Consider the following 22907-nt stretch of genomic DNA (forward strand, 5'->3'; position numbering starts at 1 on the left):
GAGGGCGTACACTTTCCAAACACAACAACTGACAGACTGGTCGTTTACAAGGACCAAGCAAGCGGACTCCTGATGTGTGGTGGCAGGATCCAGACATTCAAAGAGGACGATAGAGCTGTTCCCCTGTTACCTTTCCAGGCCTGGATCTCCACTCTCCTAGCCCGAGAAGCACACAGTGAGGGGCATGAAGGAGTGGCAGGAACTTTGCTGCGGATGCGAAACAAAGCATGGGTCATCAGAGGAAGAATTATTGCCCAAAAAGTCGTTGACAAGTGTATCGTTTGCAAGAAAGCTAAAGCAAGAACCTGTCAGCAAATAATGGGAGACTTACCTGAAGAGAGGACGAATCCGGCTGCACCATTTCAATTCACGTCTGTCGACCTGTTCGGACCATACCTAGTAAAAGATGATGTCAAGAGGAGAGTGAGCATGAAAGTATGGGGCGTACTCTTCTGCTGTATGTCGAGTCGAGCTATCCATGTCGAACTGGCAAACACGCTATCAACAGAGAGCTTTCTTCTTGCTTACCAGAGGTTCACTTCTGTCCGAGGGCATCCTCAAAAGATCTGGTCCGATCCAGGTACGAACTTTATTGGAGCAAAACCTGTCCTGGAAGAGATGTATACTTACCTGAGACAACAAAACAACGACTCACTTGAAGAATATGCTGGCAAGAATGGTACCGACTGGACGTGGAGAATCCTTCCAGCCGATTCACCTCACCGAAATGGCGCTGCTGAAGCTGCTGTAAAGATCACTAAACGAGCTCTCCAAAGTCTTGGTAAAGGAGAAGGCCTTACCTTCAGTGAATTCCTGACAGTGCTCAGGCTAGCTGCCAACCTTGCCAACGAAAGGCCCATCGATGCCAGAGTCCAGAGCCGTGAAGACCGTGTACGATACATCACTCCGAACACCCTGTTGCTTGGTCGAGCCACACAGAGTGGAGATTTCAAGGCATTTGACTACACCACTTACCCCTTCAAAAGGCTACAAGAAATGCAAATGCAAGTGAGCCACTTTTGGAAGTCCTGGAGCCAACTTGCAGGTCCCAACCTGTTCATCCGCAACAAGTGGCATACTGAAAAAAGGAATGTTGCCATTGGAGTCATCGTCTGGCTCTGCGACCAGAATGCACTGAGAGGGCAATTCAAGCTAGCAAGAGTCATCAGTGTGAATGCAGATCCCAAAGGCATCGTCCGGGATGTCCACGTGAAGGTCTCTCCGAGTGGATGTGTCCAGGTAAAGACTCCGAAACCTGTGTCCGGATCGAAGGAAAAGGATTGCCAGGGTACCATACTGCATCGGGACGTGCGGCGTCTCATCGTCCTCATCCCAACAGAGGATCAAGTCGACTAGCACCAGCTCGCCTGAGAAGTGCGATCTTTCCATGTCACGCCATGACGCAAAGATCGAGTGGGAGGTGTTTCGCCGATCTGCCGGGTATTGCCTACAAGCGGGTGCATGTGACGACGGGCTCGCAACTGCATGCGCGCAACAGCGAGCGCACGGCTCCGCAGCGCATCAACAGGTGATCACAATCGCACTCATTAGGAACGCACGGCAGAAACCCCGGAACAAAATAAGGAGTGAGCATTCAGTCAGTAGCTTGCAACGCAACAAACGGCAGCAGAAGAAACGAAAGCTGAATAACCACAGGAGTAAAACACGCATGGAAGCAGAAAGGATTAAGGAGGCTACCGGTTTTTCACCTACAACGACCACCACTTTGTTACTGGTCAATAAACTCAAGAAAGAGAGTGAAATCCTGAGTCTGGTCTATTTTCTTCCCTTATCAAGTGTGGGAAACCATGACGTTGAAATACACTTGCCAATTGTGCTGCTACTTTTTAAGGAACATCTTTAAATACTCAGCTTTTTCAAGGTCTAGATCTTACAGGCCTGCTTGTTGGAGTCATAACTAGGTTCCGAAAGGAACCTGTTGTGCTAATGGCAGACATTGAAGCTATGTTCCACCAGGTAAGAGTGCCGAACATGGACTCTGACTTATTAAGATTCCTTTGGTGGCCTGGTGAAGACCATGGCAGGACCTGGTGGAATATAGAATGACCGTACATCTGTTTGGAGCTACATCTTCTCCAAGTTGTGCAAGTTATGTCTTGAGGAAGTGTGCAGAGGACAACCAAGAGCAATTTGGTCCAAAAGTTGTTAACACCATTCTGCATAACTTTTATGTAGATGATTGTCTGGTTTCAGTTGCGTCCAATGAAGAGGCAATATCACTGTATCAAGGCCTGCATGTTCTATGTGCTAAAGGTGGTTTCCAACTCACAAGAGTGGCCAGAAAGCCCTGATATTTCCGCTAATGTCTCTCCAGAGGATCCTGAAGTCAAGCTGACTGTGTACATAAATGCTGTACATGCTAATGAGCAGGTAGATTCCATCATGTTCTTCATCAATCACAATCATTTCCTCTTGGATCCACTTGAAGCCGATGGTTACTTGGCTTCTCAGGTTCAAGACACTGTTGTTAGACCCAGTTTCAGGGAGAAAGGAGTTGAAAAGAGATGCAAAAGAAGAGATGCAAAGCATCAAGGCTCATGTGGCAAAGTGTCCACTTTCTGTTGAGGAGTTTGACAATGCAGAAGCTGCGATTGTCTCATTTTGTCAAGGAAAATGATTTCCTGAGGAGAAAGGAGACAATGTAAAGCGAACTAGCCACCTCTACAGCCTTCTTCCACCTGCGGAACATTATGAAAATTAGAAGCATTCTGTCCTTAAAGGATGCTGAAAAACTAGTTCATGCTTTTGTTTCATCTAGATTAGATTACTGTAACTCCTTATTATCAGGATGTTCCAACAAGTCTGTTAGAACCCTTCAGTTCATTCAAAATGCTGCAGCACGAGTTCTGACAGGAACTAGAGAGAGAGAGACCATATAACTCCAGTGTAAGCTTCTTTACACTGGCTCCACCCACAGTTTAGAATTCAATTTAAAATCCTCCTCCTCACGTACAAAGCAATTAATGGTCAGGCCCCTTCATACCTGAAAGACCTAGTCTTACCTTATCACACTAACAGACCACTTAGGTCACAAAATACAGGTTTACTTGTGGTTCCCAGAGTCTGTAAGAGCAGAATGGGAGGCGGAGCCTTCAGTTACCAGGCTCCTCCTCTCCTGTGGAACCAGCTTCCAATGACAGTTCGGGAGGCGGAGCCTCTCTCTGTATTTAAAGTTAGACTTCAAACTTTCCTTTTTGATAAAGCTTATAGTTAGAGCTGGTTCAGGGAAACCTGGACCAGCTCTTAGTTCTGCTGCTATAAACCTAGACTGCTGGGGGATTTTCCTGTGGTGCACGCACATTCACTCTCTCACACTCAGGGTATGAATATGACTTTTTATATGTCATTAACCTTGTCTCTTTCTCTCCCTAGTTTGTGTCTTTCCTTCCTTCTGTGGCAACATGTAGTTAGTTGTCCTGCTGTGCTGCAGTTCCAACCAATCACGGTGGGAGACTGCCACATAAAGGCGTGTGTAAAGCCCCTGTCAGGCTTCTGCTTGCTGGAGGCTGGGTCGCGTCACTCCTGTGCTTCCTCCATGTCCGCGTCCGTGTGGTGACAGGTTCGCTTGGGTGTTGCTGCTGGCTGCGCGTTGTTCACCGCTCCGTATGCCACTCACTGTCTGCCGCTGGTCGCTCTCGGGGAGCGTTGATCCCTCTGTTCCACGCTGTGTTGGCCGGGATTGCCTGACGGGGTGACTGACTGTAGTGTCGCAGCGCCGGCTAATCCGCCCGTAGAACCGCTGCTGCTTTGCTTCTGCTCTGTTTCTTGCCTTCTTTGCCTCATTTAAAGAAATCATTTGGACTGATCGCTGTGCCTCACTGGAACTGTGTGTTTGCGGGACTAATGTTTCGCTTGACTTTGATTAGTCTTACGTCGGACACTCACCGCTCCACCAGGGCCGACTCGGGTTCTGATCGCCTTGTCCGTTTATTCGGCTGCAGATAGTGTCCGTGCCTGTGTGTGTGACACTGTGTGTGTGTGTCTGTGTGTGGGTGTCTGTGTGTGTGTGTGTGTGTGTGTGTGTGTGTGTGTGTGTGTGTGTATACTTGCATGAGAGGACAGTGCGGGAATACACATTTGATTTTGTTCCTTTGTGGTACCCATAAATAACCCATAAATACGATTATTCTGTTAGTTTTGTGTTTATTTTTGGGTTATTATGGGCTGCATTTCAATTGTGGTTATATAGAATTTTGCTTATTTGCCATTGTGTTTAATCATTATAGATCCTGTACATTTCATTCTTTAATTTCTCTTTTTATTAGTTATTGTTTTGTTTCATTATTAGTTTTTTTTCTAATTGGTTGCTCTCTGGTCGCCTCCCATTCAGGTGCTGAGCCTATGGTGGTGGATTGGTGTCCTGGTCACGGTGTCCCCTTTGTATTGTGTTTGCACTTGGTAGCTTCTTTGTTTTGTTTACTTTTATTTGCTTCACGTGTGGTGTTCCTGGGATCCCCTTTCCCTTTGGATACAGTTTTTCACGGTAGGTCTCAGCACTGATTGGCTCCCCTTATGTCCCCTTAAGTGAGTAATTTTTACATTATTTTTAAAACAGAAATTTATGTAATTGTTGCCAGACAACGCCACCTTGGGAATTTCACCCAGGGATTTCTTATAAGTGGACTAACCCAAATGAAGGAAGGCACTGAGGTCTGTTATGCAACGAGACGGACGACAGTTCGATAATACAAAATACTTTTATTTATACAAATTTCTGTTTTAAAAATAATGTAAAAAATTACTCACTTAAGGGGAGCCAATCAGTAAAAAAGTAAAAAACAAAGAAGCTACCAAGTGCAAACACAATACAAAGGGGACACCGTGACCAGGACTTTGCCCCTGGAGATGTTCGTCGTAGATGATTCTGCACCTTGCAACTCGTGGATCACTGGGAGAGTTGTGCAAGCAGTTCCAGATCAAAGAGGACTTGTGTGCCAGATTTGTATCAAAACAAGGACTGGGTTTTTGGATAGACCCATCACGAAGGTTTGTCTTCTTCAAGAGGCAGAAGAGCCATGAAGACTTGCAGATTTTGAAAGAACTGACGTACGTGGACTTTGACTATTTTGTAGGTTGGATTGATTATTTAGACTATACAGTAGATTTCCTGGTTGTTAGAAATATGAGATGTTTTTCTTTTCTGACATTTAGCATTTTGTCTCCCACATATTAGCAGTTATGTAATTATTGCTTCAGCATAATTAGGGGCTGGAATGTAGGAGTCATACATTTTGTTTTGCTTTTGAATAAAGTAAGACCTAAGTGTTGAGTTAATGCTGGAATTGGTGCACATGGGTGATGGATGTGTCACTACCGCGAGTATGTAGGAATAAATCACTGCTGTCCCCAGTTCACTGGTTGCTGGTTGTCAGTCATGATGTAGGGTGAGCACGGTGGAGCGGTGAAATCTTTTGTTGTCCGCATCAATGCATGTTTTGTTTGCTGTGTGTATTATTTCTCTCTTTGCTAACAAGCCACGAGTGTCGTGCAGAGTTTGGCGTGATGAATAAAGAGTGGTAGAGCCACAGAGACATGCCTTTGTGTGCGCGTCATCACTTAGCTCCTGTGTTTAGCCTACAGCGGCTTGTTTTTGAAATGATTTAACATCAATCGGCCGCTATACTACTCTAAAGGACTAAAATATAAGTGTAAAATAGTATCAGACAAAAGACATCCAACATAATGAATAAAATATCATTGAAATAAGAGGAACATTCAATCAATAAATCCCTTCAATTTAACTGGGATTAAAGGCTTTAATGAACAAAAGGTGTTTAGAACACTTGTAATCATTGGTAGCAACTATAGGTGAGAAGAAAAGTGCAATTATTGGTGTTTGAACATCGTTGGTTTGAAATAAGTGAGCAAAGATGCTTCAGAAACGTTCCATTTGAATCAACTCTGCGTCCTATTTTGATTCACTTGGCTCCAGCGTCTGCTCAACAACTATCACTGTCAGTGGGTCAAAACAGCAGAAAACCCGCGCACCACCGCCACCGTGTGGCAGACATGTGAAGTGCGAGTAACACGACAAAACAAACAGGCAAACATGTTGATACCATGGATGTATTATAACAACTGGATAGAGCTCCTCCCCTTTGCCTCCGTTCATTCCTATGGAGTTCTTTTTGATTGTTTTTTTAATGATTTATTGAACAAAATAATGTAGAAACAACAAGGCTCACATCTTTGTTTAAACCTTTCAAAGGAGCAGGTGCACAGGAAGAACGCAAATATACACATTTATTTGTTTCCAAACCAAATCTCTGCCGTAACATTTCACTGGACACAGGTTACACAACATTTAACATTTTCAAATGGACTTCTTTTGCTTTTGGATTTATGGGAAATTGGAAATATTGAGATCACAAAGAATATATAATATCTTTGGAGAAGATTTGTTTGATGCACTTTTGAAAAGACAATAAAGGGTGTGTGACGTTTTATTAGGAATTTGAATCCTCTCAAAGTTACAGCTTCCAACTAGGAGATGTGGAACATTAGGAGTGATGTGAGTCGAGTTTGAAATAATCCCTTGAATTCAATTCAAAGTAGGATTAGGGATGGCTTTCATTATGGATGCAAAGGAATTACGATTAACGACTAGATCGTATTTAAGGCAAAAATGTTCATGTGTCATCACACACTAAAAGAATTAAAGAGCAAATACCTTTATCCATTCAGTTCTTGTTATACAGCGACTTGTTTTTAATTGTAATGTATCTATTTGTTACGAGGGGTGAAATTATGATTGTACAAAAGTTTCCAATATAAAAGGATTTGCTGGTGAAACAGGGATCATTTAACAGGACGTTTCTGAATATTGAAATCACACTTTAATAAAAACTGCCTCCATATGATACCAGAAGCTCTTATTGTGAAGGAAGGATTTGAACCCGTTCATGTTCAGTGTTCCATTGATAAAATCTGTGTATTCTCTTAATAAAGTGCATCTTTTTCTTCCAAATATAATCCAAATGAATTTGGTTGACCTTCTGAATGGCTCTGTTAGGGAAGGCCAAAGAATACGCTGGATAGAAACATCTCCATATGCTTTCAATCATAGTAAGAAAGACTCCACCTAGTAAACTGATGTCTCTCAATAACCAGGAGTTTAGTTTAGTTTGACTGATTGAGTTATTACACTCCACACATAGATACATGTATCCATAAGTATTGAACAGCTGATCTGATAGGAATGTTTTCTGTTTCTGCTTCTGTTAAATCACTCTGATGAATTTGTTCAAATCAAGTTTCAGCCTCGAGGCGTCGCATTATCTTGGGGACCTCAGTTTCACAGAGACGGTCGTATCGTCTGCGCGCTGGCTAACAACAACAACAGGTATCCCAATAACATTTAAAGGAGCAATGTCTGAATTTTAAATAAAAATAGAGAGCATTTCTGTGGCAATGATAAAGAGAAGCGGAGAGACAGGGCAGCTTTGTTTGACCCCACGTTTGATAGCAGATCTCGGTGATGTACCTCCTGGTAACCAAATAGAGCTGTTTGCATTATCATAAAGAGACTCAGTAGTGGCTCGAAATTTATTCCCAAAGCCTAAAAGTTTGAAGCACTGAAAGATAAAGTGATGCTCAATTGAGTATAAAAAGCTTTATAAAAGTCAAGAAACAAAATGAAGCCGTCGTCTTCTACTAAAGGATTATAATCTAGGAGATGGATCACCAAACGGATGTTGTTGTGAATGGATCCATCTTTCATAAATCCAGATTGGGAGTCACTTATAATTTTGTCTAGGTTACTTTTGAATCTATTGGAATGCACAAGCGTTACAATCTTATAATCAGTGTTTAATAAAGTGATGGGTCTGAGATTATCCTAAATGTTGAAGTTTTTGAGTAAGTCCCAAAAAATGAGGCGTAAGGCCATCACAGCCAGGAGATTTATTTAAAGACAAGCTCAAAAATATTAATATCAGCTTCACAGAACTTTGCAAACTCCTCATCTGTACAGAGGATAAGATCTTTGATATGGTGAAAAAAGGAGTCTGAATCTGCTGCAGAGTGTCATTTAGTGTCAAAGGAAGTTATTTCCTTAGTAATCAAGTCTGGATCTGGACATAGTGTGATGGAAATGATGTACTTCATGTACTTCATGAAGAGAAATGTTCAATGGAACTGTTTGATGTGACTTGTGACCTGTAACCCTTTGTACTGTTTTAGGACACATGTAATATATACTCAATGTTATCACTTGCTACAATGTGAGTGATTCCTTTAAGTACAGAATGGCAGGGTGATAACATACCATCAGAGACAGATTAATACCATGTGTTTCTTCCAAGACAGTGAGTCTTCACTTTGTAACAGGCCTGTGTGTTGCTTTGTGAATGCTCCTCTTATACAAGATTAAACCCTTGTTTGGATTTTGAGCTGACTGCCATCTCCTTCCTCCAGTTCTAAATGATTGCAGAATTATTTGAACAAAACGTTTGGCGCCCAACGTGGGGCCCCAATATCTGTCCCTCTCTTCACATCGGCGGACCTGAAGACCTTGCAAGGCGGAGGGGAAAAAAATCCTCTTAAAAAGACCTCCACCACAGGGCTCTTAAAGCTCCGTTTGGTCAGGGAGGCCAGGTCCCCTGAAGAGCGGGACAGTGACGGGGCTAACCATGGAGGGGAGACGGAGTCAGGGACTCAAATCATCAAAAGGGTAAGAAACAACCATTTGGACTTGGGAGAGCAGGACTCTCTTAGATTTAGGGCAGGGACGTAAAAGTAAACTGTCTTTGGAAGGACAAGGTTTAAACTAATCCCTTAGGGCTGAGAAAACAAAAAGACGTCAGGGTCAGGGACTCATAGGAAAGAGTCAGGGACTCATAGGAAAAAGAAATGGAAAGACCGGTAAAATAAATGAAATGAAAAAAAAACAACGTTAAAATAAAAATACAATAAAATACAATAAAATTTGAAATTTAAACCAAAATAAAAAGCATAGCAAAGAGACCAACAATCATATTCAATGGAATTGTTTTTTTAATCATCATAAAAGTGCTTAATGTTATTATTATTATTATTTTCTTGGACAATAATATATATAATCCCTGAGTCATGTGACAGTGATTATCATACAGTTTATCAGTGAATGGAAGAAAACAACATCATTCCTGTAACAACACATATAAACTAATATTCACGGTCAATGAAATGAACCATTAAATTGTTTCTTAAATTGTTTTTCATTGAATAAAACAACCTGTCTTTTAAGAAACATATTATTACAAATTCCAATTTCTTTTCTTTTGTTGTTTTCTGTTTTCTGCTTTTTGCCTTTTCTTTTGTTGATCTCTAATTCAGATGTCCTCACTCCACACATTTGGCCATGCATTCTAATCCTGTATCTCCCATTTCACTGATATCTTTTGAATGCCCTTCATGAGGTCAGGATGTTTACTCCCCACACCAATATCTGATATCATATACATTGTTAATCTCTCCAATATTGTTTAAATCTCCACATTTGTTCCTTTAAACTTTTAAATGACATCCCTGATCTCATTCAAACAAGGCACGAGTTGAAAAGTGTTTCAATGCTACAGCAAAATACAATTCATTATGAGAAACAGCCTAAAGATCTAAATTCATCTACCAACATATTTGCATATATCTGAAGTCTTTTAAATATGTTCAATTTAAATGTCTTTAACCAAATCTCTCTTGTGTGTTTGCAGCTTACATACAGCGGCTTTAATCATCCTGTTTTCTCCTGCTCAAAGTTTTGAGTCTGTGCTGAGGAAAGGAAGAGAGAGGGCGGAGACTGAGGTCTCACAGAGGAACTGGGAGGTGACTGAATGTCAGAGAAAAAGATGAGAGGGTAACATAGATAGCCCCACCTACTTCACACTCCTCCAGTCTCAGTTCTATCTCAGACAGCGAGGAGAACACTGCTCCAGGCCACGCCTAAAATCACAGAAATTGTGACTTTACATTCATTTTTCACTTGCTATTTGCACCATTTTTCATCCCTAAAACATGAGTCACTAAACAGTGATACACTGTTCATTTATCTTTCAATTGTATTCCAATCAGCTGTAAATGACCATTGTATGTATCTTAACTTTGCAAATAAAAGTAATAAATGTCAACACCATCATAAACACCATTTCCAGATGAGCACATTTGACTTTGTACTTTTTCATTCAAACATTGAAATTCAGATGGCAAGGTTCAGTTGTAACATAGATGAGTTTGATTGGCAACACATTCTGGACAACTTTCAGCACAAACACATACTCTTCAAAACACTCTTCACATGACACACAGAACAGACTCTTATGTTGACACAGTTTTTCTCTTCAGTCAGTCCGGTCCGTTAGTGTAGTCAGGGTAGTCAGTTCACTATACCTATATTAAATGTATGTATGTTTGTATGTTTTCAGGAGATATTTCATTTGGGCAGTGCTTGTGTTTACTTAAGGCCTGAGAAGAGACAGAGCGTCCCCCATGTCCTCTCTGCCATGGGATCCCTGAAGAGAACACAGCGTCCTATGTCTCACCTTATGACTTCTGATATCTGATCACCTCAGACTGTATTAGCAGAGCAGGATACATGGAGGCAGAGAGCAACATACACATGTTTACTTCAAGTTCTGAGGCTTCATTTACACACTAGGGGCTGATATACTGACATGTTTGCACTGATTTCAGATGTTACTCCGTGGAAGTTTATGCCTGTAAACACAGCATGGTGTGCACATACAAAAACACTGCACATGTTCAAAACCAAAGTGTGTAAACATGGGAGCACATAGATACAAAGTGTATTCCCTGTAGAAGAACTGTAGGTGAAAGCAAGATGGCAAAAAAGTGGGTCAAATGGTACAGCTGAAGACAACTCTCCTCAACATTCATGCTCCCCTTTCATTCACCCACTCTGCCCCCTGGGTCACTCGGGAATTCTGAAAACTTAAAACCAAAGGCCACCACCTGGAATGCCTGAACACCAGAACCGGACTCACAATTCACAAGCATGTACTACGACCACATCGTCCTCTACAAAGACGCTTTTTTATCGGCTCGATAGGCGGCTCCCGTGCAGCACACTTGAACGCACCCCTCATTAACTAGCAGCGTTTCTAACGTGCACTGAGCATTCATCAACTGCCACTAAAAGAGGGCGCTGTTGAGCCACTAAACTCCCACAAATACATTTCCAATACACAGCAAGTGGAATCTCATATATAATTGGTTACACCAGGTCAAGTAGTACATTTGAATGTTATAAATGTTGATCTGAGTTGTTGTTTTTTGTGATACAGCTGGTCCCAGTCAGAAGACTGATCCTCCATCCATGGCTCCTGACACTAAAGGTGGCCTTTGCTCCAGAGATTGTTGCTATGTAGTTCATTGTAGAGCTGATTGATTTATTGATTAGTTCTCAACTATTCAATCAAATACCAAACACTTTGATAATGAATAAATAAATCAATCAATTTTAGTGATTCTTCTAGAAAAGAATCCTCTGATTTCAGCTTCTTAAATGTGAATATGTTCAGGTTATTTTCCTCCTCTATGACAGTAAACTTAATATATTCTATATATTTGATACTTGATTTGAGAATTAATGACGAGCTCTTGGGCTTTGGAAAACAATGATCCATATTTGACATCATTTGATCACATTTTCGAGACCAAAGGACAAATCCATGAACAGATATAATAACCCACAGATTCATCAACAATGAAAATAATCATTTGTTATGATAATTAGTTACAGACCAATCTCATTGTGTCTCCATGAACCCAAAGCCTTATGTTCCTATGTTTGAGCTTATATCTGTATCCGTCACTGAGTTAGAAATGACCCGTTGTATAATAATAATAATACAAATGTGCCAGAATACTTAACACAACTGTTACACCTTCAACAGCCACTCAATATAAGACACATTGATACTGTAAATAACACCAGGCTTTTGAATGTCCTATACTATCTGAACAGATCATTTCCTCCAATATCTGCTGCAATCACTGAGTGATGCTTCAGCAAATGAACAGGAAGCATCATCCTCAAGAGCTCCTCTTCAGGCTTCCTCCAACTGGAGCACAAGAAAAACTCTCTTTTCAGAGAGGTGGAGGGACGAGAGACCCCGGCATGTGAACACTGCAGCCCCACAAGAACATTTGGGAAAGCACATGTGCCAACAGTGTGGGAGCAATCCAGCGGCTGTCCGTTGTCGTGAATGCGACCACGGCCCTTCTTCTGTGCTGACTGTGATGTCAGCATGCACGTCAGACATGTCCTCCACAACAGGGATGCAATGACTGCTGGATTCATCCAGCCATTACCTCCAACATCTCTTGTTGTGGATAAGGCCCTTTCCCATTGTGCTAAGTGCTGTTGTGTTACTGTCAAACACATTCAATTCAACATCTTTCGAGTACCTTTTCAGCAACATACTTCATGGCCATGAAGTCTTTTTTTCATTTTCTCATGTAAAGTTTGTGCTCCAGTCATTCCAGAATTCTATGTCATATTACAATGTCAATAGAAATAATCTTAATTCCCTTGTGTGATCTTTTACAGTACGGTTTGTACCTGTGGAGACGCCTGACCAGAATTATTAAAGGTCAACCCAGGAAAGGATGTTACTGTGGTCACAATGAATGGTAAGGATATAAAGAACTTTGATCTTATCCTGCTTAAAGATCATCTTTTTTAAAATCTATTCCAACTCAACAACTCCCACAAGTTTTGTCATTGACACTTTTGTAGGAAATATAATGTATAGCACATTGTAAAAAGAAAGCCAACCCTGATTACATGGCTAAGTTTTACATAACAGTGAATGCAAATGTTTTTCTTTTTTCTAGGGCGACATGATCTCAGCATGCCTGAGTTGAATTGTGAGGCATGCAAAGCCACTTGGACTGCTGGAGTGGACGACCTCATTCGCAGTGACTACTGGCCTGCTACACTTCACTCTGCTACAGTTTATGCAACCGAGATTTTGTTTTCATTTGAAGAAATGAAGATGGTGGCACCAGGATTGTCCTGCCAGGCATTTTTGACAATGTCCGCTTTGGCCGTGTGAGTAATAAAGTTATTTATCCCATAGTGTAGTTCATCTGTTTGTATTGGGGCTGGAAAAGCTTTGTTTGTTGGTTATGCATTTATTCCACATTATTGGCTCTCCATTTCCTTGTTTTGAAATAGACTGGGAAGATCTCTGCAGACAGCTTCCAAATAAGTTTTTTTGAGTGGGAAGCTGTGCAACATCTGCAAAGAGGAGCCCTTCATCTGTCCTGCGTGCACCCCAAATATGCTTGCAGTTTCCGTGGATGGAAATCGCAAGCATTACCGGTTCAAGAATGCATCTAGGTACTCCAAGATATGTTTAAGAGTATATAACTCTTTATTATGCACCAATCAACGTTAGTCTGTAAGATTTTGGAAGCTGTTGTGAACCTTTGTTTAATTTAGATCCGAGGAACAGGCCATTTTTCAAGGCGTCTTCATAGCCAAGGATGAAGACGTTGCCACATTTGTGGACCACATACACAGGACATCCAAACATGTAAAACTGCAGACTATAATTATATATATATATATATATATATATATATATATATATATATATATATATATATACACACATCACTACAATAACCTCCTACTGAAGGGTTTGTATAGGTGAGTCTTTTGACCATTTTCATCAACCATTTTAGGTCTCTGGAAGAGGTGTTTGTGGAGGGGAGTGGTCAGCAGCTAGAGAGACCTCCCAAAGATCCACCAGCAAGGTAGATGAGGAGGGACTGGAGCTTGCGGTGTGTAGGCATGGTGTTCTGCTGCGTGCTCTCAATATGTACAGGGGAGAAATGTTTGCTTATCCCCTGTATTTGCAAGAAAAGCTTGCCAGCAGGCAAATCACTTTCTTCTGTATGGATGTGACCTGCAAGTATTGGCCCTACCTCCAAAAAGTTGCAAAAAGCTGTCCAGAGCTCCAGCCCCTCCTCAGCATGAAGCCGTTCCTGTCTGTATTTCATGCCAAAGCTCATGATTTCAAATGCGAGGTAAGGAAAGATTTACTTAATAGAATCACTTAATCTGCACATGAATGTCCTCATGTTTTCAGTGTTTTCTTTGTATTTTAACCAGGTCAAATGGAGTGGGGCATATCAGGAAGGGGCTGGCCTAACACTAGGCGAGGAGGTTGAGCAGTGCAATGCCTTCCTCTCTAGGATTGCAGTGACCACAAAGCACATGTCAAAAGCTGGTGAGATGACCACATACTGCACTAGTTAGATGGTATGTATAATAAGAAATGGGTATAATGGTTACATTATATGTTCTGTGTTTGTAGGACGCACAGACATGCTGACTCTCTTGGCCATGCGCTGGAATCAGCAAAAGTTCGACAATTTGGCCACCTCACTGTCTCACAGATATCACAAGGTAATGACATCAGTGTTTTTCTTTTTTTCTTTAAATGTTCAATATTCTGTGTTAGCAGTATTTAAAGCCATGGGCTGAACATGTGTTTCTTATTTATTGTTATCTCTGATTGTGTCAATGTAGACCATAAAATCTCTACAAAGCAAGCAACAGAATCTTGAGTCCATGAAAGCTCAGTTGGCAGTGACAGAGAGCCATTTGGAAGACTGGGTCAGTGATGTCAAAGAGTGGGCAGAAGGTGAGAAAATGATTACATTTTAATAATTGAGTCCACTGAGCTTTCATGGACTCAATTCAATTGAATTCAATTCAAATCTTTGTAAAAAAAAATGCATTTCAGACTCTGTCGATCTAAGGACAAAGAGAAAGGCGTTTGACATCATCATGGCAGTAAGGAGACTGGAGGAGGAGAAGAATATTCTTGTTCTGGAGATGGACCACCACTGGAAATGGCTTTCAACTCGTGCAAAGACCTCGCAAGAGTTGTCCAGTCTACTTTCTAGTGAGACAGTGAAAAGTATGTCATTAAATAACAAAACAATGACTGGTGATAAACTAATATAGGTTTTATCTCATTTTTTTCTATCTTTAAGATTGGCCATGTGGCTTTAGTGAAGAGGGGTTGAAAGGTCTGCAGAGCATCATCCTGAGAAAGCAGCAGAACATCAGAGAGAAGAAGATGCAAGCTAGAGACTGCTACCTGCGACTTTTGTCTGGAGAGACTGCAGAGAACATGAGCTTCTTGCACAAGCTGGATGATTCTGACAGTGACTTGGACAGTTCTGATGATGCACTGTAATTGTACCCGTTACCGCTGCTCCACTTTCTTGTGCCAGTGGAATTACAAATGCTACTGTAGGTTGGTCATGTGATGCCCTCTGGCCCAAAAATACTTCTTACCATTGCAACAAAACAAATGAGCCATGGTAGCATGGTTTCCAGCAGGAGTGTTTTAGAAAAAACGGACAAAATCTCCTTCATTTCTAGTATTACTATAATTAGTATTATTATTTTTATATAGACAGCAGATATGAGAGGACAGGGAAGACTGTTTACAAAGTATCAGGGGATGCAGCTCATATAGGTTAAATCAATAAATAATAATAATAAATAGAATAAAAGATTCTGGGGCAGTGGGCTCCACATAAAATACACCATGGCTACTCACTTCCTGCAAATTTCACAAAGAACAATCTGTTTGAAGCAAATATTCTCTGGTCCAGCCTTAGCTAAAAATACACAAAGACGGAATCCATTGGCACGTTGAACCATGCGTGGTTCACTAACCAGCCTGTTTGTAACTGGTATCCTACCGACAAAGTTACCTGCACTTCATGTGCTTAACAGAGTTTAGCAGTTTAGATAACATACTGTCCAGCTGTTGTGACTTAATGAACCACTGTTACGACCCCAGGGTTGTGACTGCTTCTTCCCTGTGTGTATGTGTCTGCGTGTGAGATGGGTTGCAGGTGTGCATGGCCTATGTGGGTGAGTCTAGGGTGGATCCTGGGAGCTGATTGGTCCTGCACAGGAAGGACTCTGAATAGGAGGCCTGATCATCCCAGCTGCAGCGGACTTCCTCAAAGCACTCACAGCAAGACTGCCAGCAGACATTTTGTACTTGATTTTAATAAACTGGTTAAAATGCTTTGTTTGACTTGTTGCTGGTGCTTTCTTGGGAGTTGACAAGGGGAGTGTCATTATTTGATGTTGTGATCAGGTTTTCTCCTAGGCCTGGTCGTAACAACCACAGATACTTGTTTATGTTCTCTTTTGAATGAGTATAGGGGAACTCATCCTGTATATAATGTATATACATACATGTAAACAAGCATATACTGTAATCATGTACATTCAATATATATTTCCTTTGCACCATTTGGATTATTTATAACTTAAAGAAATACTTGACTTATAGATATTTGATCATATTGTTGCTATATGTATGTTGAGTTGTACACCATTATCTGTATCATGTTTTCTTTTGTATGTAATTAACATTGATCAAATGATTACAAGTCCATTGTACTAACGTGTATTACTGGAACATGTTTTTATATTTACTTGATTCAGTTAAAGTTTGATAGTGATGTTTGGTATCAATTGTCCTTCATGTAGGTCATCACTTTCATTCAAACACATTTTAATGTACCTGTATTTATTCAAGAGGAATGACAATAAACTTCAACTTTTCAAATACCCTGAGCCATATATTCTTTGAAATATGCCATGAAATGAGACATTTCACATTTTCACAATCACAGTCGATAAAACACCCTCTGTTAACAGAGATATATGTCTGTCTGTCTGTCTGTCTGTCTGTCTGTCTATATATGTATCAATGTATTTGTCTGTCTGCCTGTCTGTCTATCATCCTGGGGCTACATAGGCTATTCTTATTGTTGTACAACAGCATTTCTTCTTTAATCACGAGTCAATTGAAACAAAATATTTAAATAATTGTATATGAATTGCTCTCATGTGAAAATAGTAATATTAACAATAATAATAATAATCCATCCATCCATCATCTACCGCTCTATCCTCCACCAGAGGGTCGCGGGGGGTGCTGTGCCAATCTCAGCTACATGGGGCGATAGGCGGGGTACACCCTGGACAGTTGGCCAGTCCATCACAGGGCCACACACATATAGAGACAAACAACCATTCACTCTCACACTCATACCTATCTATGGTCAATTTAGGGTGTCCAATTGACCTAATCCCCATATTGTATGTCTTTGGACTGTGGGAGGAACCCGGAGAACCCGGAGAGAACCCACGCACACACGCACACACTGGGAGAACATGCAAACTCCATGCAGAAAGGCCCTTGTTCCAACCGGGGCTCGACCACTACGCCAACAACCGTGTGGCCCTACAATAATAATAACAGTAATAATAGCAACCAAAGTGGCTACAGACATGGAACCAACTGTTATAGAGAGCGCTTGACCTTAGCTATCATGTGAATATAGTCCATCTATACAATTTTGGTCAAATATGGTTGAAATTAATTTGAACCAAATGAACAATGAATTATTGAAAATCTGATTACACACACATTTTAACTATCCCCTTCAACTCATTTGTGTACTCTCAATTCATAATTTGCATCTCTCAATTCTATGGAAAAGACTATTTTTGAAAGAAAACTACAATTCCCTAGGGGCGGGCCATACAGCTTGTTGCATACCATCACCACAATTGTAGTTTATCCAGTTGACATCAAAATAGGGTTGTAAAAACGCATTTACCAAATGTATCAAAGATGTGTAGTACAGCCAAATTACAAATGACACTGTATTTGGTTGAGCTATGTTTAGAATAACTACGTCATTTGTTTTATTTAAGATGGTTTAGCAAGTATTCTTGAAATATCCTTTTAGGTAGCCTAGCTAAGTTGGACTTCCGGTTTGCAACTAGAGTTTTAATCGCAAAAAGCATCTAGTGATGTATATCTTGTACAGTCAAACCAGTAATTACTCTGCTTATACATGAAATATGCTATGTTAAAAAAGTGGATATGTGCACAAAATCTAAATCTTGATCAGTTTAAAATAAATTCAATCTGTGGCTAAGGATCATGGGTAATGTAGTAGTCAAAAAACGCTGTTGTGGAGTTCTCAAGGACACTTTGGTGTTTTGAAGTTGAGGATATCATTAAAAGAAAAACTTCAAATGGGAATTGGCAGTAAGGAAAATACAGCCGGGCGTAGTGTAGTGAGAGTATGACAGCGTTTGGATCCGGAAATTGTATTTTGAAAGGGTGTTACGTCAGAATTAAAAACCGGATTGATAAGTATAGCTTACAGTATTTTCATGGTTGAATTCAATATGTACATGATACATTAACCCTTATGACAAACAAAAATAATCAACACATTGCTATATTTTTAGATATTTGACACTTATTATCATTGTTCATTTATTTGAAACTATATATTTCTTTATTCCTATGTTATGCTTATATAGCTATATACCTCTATATGTATATTTATTATTCTTTTATATGTATTATTTGAACACTCTAATCTTATTTGGATATGAAAGCCTATTATTGGCTGATTGTCTGTTTGTTCCTAATCTTTCTTTATTGTATTTTCTAAATAGTTTATCATCACTTGCTATATTTGTGGAGCAATTCCAATAATCGAGCTCGTTGAGTAATGTATGAATCTACTGTTTGTGGATTTTGACTCTCAGTGTGAAATAAATAGGCTACATGCATGCATACAAACTATGACAACCTCAGTTAATGACAAATACAAAACGTGCTTAATGTGTGTCAACTGTCTGGAAGAAACACAAACATATACTGGGTACATGCACTGTGCCAACACTTAACTGAAGTTCAGCAAGCCTAAACACTCAATAGCCCTAGTGTGCTGGTACTTGAAGTATAAGAATGATGATTTCTATTTGATTTGATTGACTTTCTTACATGTTGAGCTTAATAAATGATTGATGTTTACCAGATGTAATTTAACATGGTTGATGTGTGAATGGCATAGAACACAAGATCCATGAACACATTCCTTCAATAAAAACAAAAGACACGTGTTGCAGCACAGTATTTGATTTGAGCTCAGTGTCAGTCATTTCTGTCGATTGTCTCTTTTCGCCTGCTGTGAGTAGAGCCCAACCAGTTAGGTTCAGCTAACTGAACCAGGAGGAGGAGGAGACTCAGGGGTGGCAGTGTGGTGTTGTTGTGCAAATGTGTTTGCAGGCTCCCTTGTGTCATCCCAGGTTTTGCCACTGCAAAGTATCAGAACACAACAAGTTGTTATCAGACAGTGCAAACTTTAAGATCATTTTTAAACAAAGCAAAACAAAACACTCAAATAAATGGATTTCATTCATGATTAAGAGTGTTTTCATTTACAGACATTCAGTTTGTTGAAGTGGCTCAATGTAACTGAAGAGGAAATTGAAGTCAACTTTTTGGGGTAAGGGTCAAAGGTCGGTTATGTGGTCTAATAAGGAGCTATGACATGAACACTTGAAGAAACAGAGTGAGTTTCAACATTTGAGTATTCTGTATGCTTGATGAGATTGAAAGAAAAACACCTTGACCTGTAACACACAGACACATGACTTTTGTGCAATGTTTTTTTATTATGCTCTGCGTAAAAAAACAAACACTAGAAAAGGTTTGAGGCTGTTTCAGAAAGCAGGAAACTCTGAGCCTAACAGCTAAAATACATGGGAAATGGATGTGGGACGTGTACATATGTAGGATGCAATGGGTTTGTTTTACCTGCTACAGTCAGTGGCCTGTGGTTGCTGCCAGCTTCAATGTGTGCATGTTGAGTTTAGCTAAGTCATAATGAAGTTTGTTCTGAAGGTTTTAGAAGCTTGGCTACTTCACTTGCCTTCTGGTACAATGAGGTATTTATCTTCATCATTTGAAACAGATTGTACTTGTTTTCTACACTGTTTTATGTCGGAGGGCTGCATAGCTGCACGTAGAGAAGAAAAATACATGAGCTGTGGAAACATTCAGTAGGGTCGTGGCTCCAAAAGCCATGTAACACTTTCAATTAGATACTGTATAATCGGGCATGCTGCAGCAGCCATGTCACACCACATGCACCCCATGTATTTTCTCTCTCTCAAGTTGTCGGATTCAGGACTGAAACTCTGAGTTGGTTGAACCTGACGGAATTCATGTTCATGGTTGTTACCATGAACATGAATTCATGGTGAGCACATTTTTGTGCTCATTCACAAAATGAATATTTTGTGCTCATTCAAAATGAGCACATTTTACATATGTGCCTTTTTTCCATTCCTGTTCATGTCTCTTCTCATAGATACTACAAACCTCACAATCACTCACAGCATCACCGTAACCTGTCCTCACTTATCTATCCCACCCGCTCCACACACATCCAACACCTTGTCGCAGGGGACCTGTGGAACTGCCAGTCAGCTACCCGCAAGACTGAGCTCATCTCCGGCTTTGCTACTGAGCAATGCCTGGACTTCCTTGCTCTCACTGAGACTTGGATAACACCCTCCAACACAGCCACCCCTGCAGCTCTCTCCTCTGCCCACTCCTTCTCCCACACACCCAGATCCACTGGAAGAGGTGGCGGGACAGGTCTGCTCATCAACCCCAACTGGACTTTCACTCTTTACCCACTGCCACACTTCTCTTCACAGTCGTTTGAATTTCATGCTGTAACTGTAACTCACCCAGTCAAACTAATCATTATTGTCATCTACCGTCCACCAGGCCCATTGGGACACTTCTTGGAGGAACTAGATGTCCTCCTCTCAAACATCCCAGAAAATGGCCCACCACTTGTTCTTCTTGGTGACTTCAACATCCAGTCAGAGAAGTCATCCGATCTACTATTTCTACTTTCGTCTCTTTCTCTCTCACTTGCTACTTCTCCACCAACTCACAAAGCTGGCAACCACCTTGACCTCATCTTCACCAGAAACTGCTCCACCTCCGACCTCACGGTAACTCCACTTCATGTCTCTGATCATTTCTTCATTTCCTACTCTCTCCCACTCTCCCAATCTGATGATCTCATCTCATCAGATACTGCACTTGTCCGTCGCAACATTCGCTCTCTCTCTCCCTCCTCTCTGTCCTCAACTGTTCTATCAGCACTTCCTTCAGCTGACTCCTTCTCCCTCATGCATCCCAACTCTGCCACAGACACATTCCTCTGTACTCTGTCCTCCTCTCTTGACTCTCTCTGTCCTCTTACTTCACGGCGGGTTCGTAAGTCCTCCCCAGCTCCGTGGTTGTCGGACTCAGTGCATGCTGAGAGAGCCACGATACGGGCAGCAGAAAGGAAATGGAGGAAATCAAAACTCCCTGACGACCTGCTTTCCAATCACTCTCTTCTCTCCACCTTCACTGCCTCTATCTCTGCAGCCAAACAATCTTTCTATCAGACTAAAATTCAATCCTCTTTCTCTAACCCCAAAAAACTTTTCTCGATCTTCCCTAACCTCCTTGAACCCCCCACCCCCCCACTCCTCCCTTCTACCAATTCACTTTGTCAACTACTTCACAAAAAAAGTAGATGACATTCGCTCTTCTTTCTCAACCCCACCTCCTGATCTCACCACTCTACCAACCACAAATTCAGCTCCTTCTCTTTCCTCTTTCACCCCTCTATCTCAGGATCAAGTTCTTTCCCTAATAACCTCTGCCCGCCCCACCTCCTGCCCCCTTGACCCTATCCCCTCTCACCTTCTTCAGTCAATTGCTTCTGATCTTCTTCCTTTCCTCACCCACCTCATTAACACATCTCTATCATCTGGTTGCTTTCCAGACTCTCTTAAAGAGGCCAGAGTGACCCCCCTCCTTAAAAAACCCACCCTTGACCCGTCTGAAGTAAATAACTACAGACCTGTCTCTCTTCTTCCTTTTCTCTCCAAAACTCTGGAGCGTGCTATCTTTAATGAACTCTCATTACGTTACATTACATTACATGTCATTTAGCAGCTTTTATCCAAAGCGACTTACAATGGAATTGAGTACAATCAGCCAGGGGTGGGATCGAACTTGCGACCATGATGTCTTTCGCACACAGGGTAGGGTCTTAACCACTGAGCCACTCCACTCTCCTCCTACCTTCACCGGAACAACCTTCTTGAACCTCTTCAGTCTGGTTTTAAAGCAGGTCACTCGACCGAAACTGCCCTTCTTGCTGTCACTGAGCAACTCCACACTGCCAGGGCTGCCTCTCTCTCCTCTGTGCTCATCCTCTTGGACCTTTCTGCAGCGTTTGACACAGTTAACCACCAGATCCTTATTTCCTCCCTTCAAGAACTAGGTGTCTCAGGATCTGCACTTACCCTACTCTCGTCCTATCTTCAAAACCGAACATACAGAGTAACCTGGAGAGGATCCGTGTCTGAACCCTGTCCTCTAGCTACTGGGGTCCCTCAGGGTTCTGTCTTGGGCCCTCTCCTCTTCTCTCTATACACCAACTCTCTTGGTTCTGTTATTCTCTCTCATGGTTTTTCCTATCACAGCTACGCCGACGACACCCAACTCATCCTCTCTTTTCCCAGCTCCGACACAAATGTAGCAGAACGGATCTCCGCTTGTCTGACCGACATCTCTCAGTGGATGTCTGACCATCACCTCAAACTCAATCTCAACAAGACTGAGTTTCTTTTTCTCCCAGGAAAGGGCTCTCCCACCACAGACCTGACCATCACCCTCAACAACTCTGTGATAACTCCGTCTCATACCGCAAGGAACCTGGGTGTGACACTTGATGACCATCTCTCCCTCACTGCCAACATTGCTGCAACAGCTCGATCTTGCAGATACATGTTGCACAACATCAGAAGGATACGGCCTCTTCTAACCCAGAAGGCGGCACAGGTTCTGGTCCAGGCTCTTGTCATCTCAGGCTTGGATTACTGCAACTCCCTCCTGGCTGGTCTCCCTGCGTGTGCCATACGACCCCTGCAACTCATCCAGAATGCAGCA

The 22907-nt window shown here is 41.5% G+C and overlaps 1 protein-coding gene and 1 long non-coding RNA gene across 3 annotated transcripts; both read left to right on the forward strand.

Moving 5' to 3' along the window:
• The first annotated feature begins 2918 nt into the window (after nucleotides 1-2918).
• On the forward strand, nucleotides 2919-5554 carry LOC131443835 (uncharacterized). Its single transcript, XR_009233667.1, has 2 exons — nucleotides 2919-3341; nucleotides 4352-5554. It is a non-coding gene; the product is annotated as an uncharacterized LOC131443835 (long non-coding RNA).
• Nucleotides 5555-12557: 7003 nt separating this feature from the next.
• On the forward strand, nucleotides 12558-15987 carry LOC131443866 (uncharacterized). Of its 2 annotated transcripts, none has more exons than XM_058613909.1 (10): nucleotides 12558-12648; nucleotides 12853-13069; nucleotides 13196-13360; nucleotides 13463-13556; nucleotides 13708-14052; nucleotides 14138-14255; nucleotides 14343-14434; nucleotides 14558-14672; nucleotides 14775-14951; nucleotides 15028-15987. In XM_058613909.1, the coding sequence occupies exons 3-10, from the start codon at nucleotides 13302-13304 to the stop codon at nucleotides 15231-15233; spliced, it is 1206 nt and encodes a 401-aa protein (XP_058469892.1). In that variant the 5' UTR covers nucleotides 12558-12648; nucleotides 12853-13069; nucleotides 13196-13301; the 3' UTR covers nucleotides 15234-15987. The 2 variants fall into 2 exon arrangements, with proteins under 2 accessions (XP_058469892.1, XP_058469893.1); XM_058613910.1 differs by having other exon boundaries at nucleotides 14775-14936.
• The last annotated feature ends 6920 nt before the right edge of the window (nucleotides 15988-22907 follow it).

The sequence above is a fragment of the Solea solea genome, chromosome 17 (genome assembly GCF_958295425.1).
Source record: "Solea solea chromosome 17, fSolSol10.1, whole genome shotgun sequence".
Classification (NCBI taxonomy): Eukaryota; Metazoa; Chordata; class Actinopteri; order Pleuronectiformes; family Soleidae; genus Solea; species Solea solea.

Coding starts and splice junctions, on each gene's coding strand:
- LOC131443866 (XM_058613909.1), top strand. CDS start 13,302: ATGCTTGCAGTTTCCGTGGATGGAAATCGCAAGCATTACCGGTTCAAG. Junction 14,053..14,137: donor CTCATGATTTCAAATGCGAG/GTAAGGAAAGAT, acceptor TATTTTAACCAG/GTCAAATGGAGTGGGGCATA. Junction 14,952..15,027: donor TTCTAGTGAGACAGTGAAAA/GTATGTCATTAA, acceptor TCTATCTTTAAG/ATTGGCCATGTGGCTTTAGT.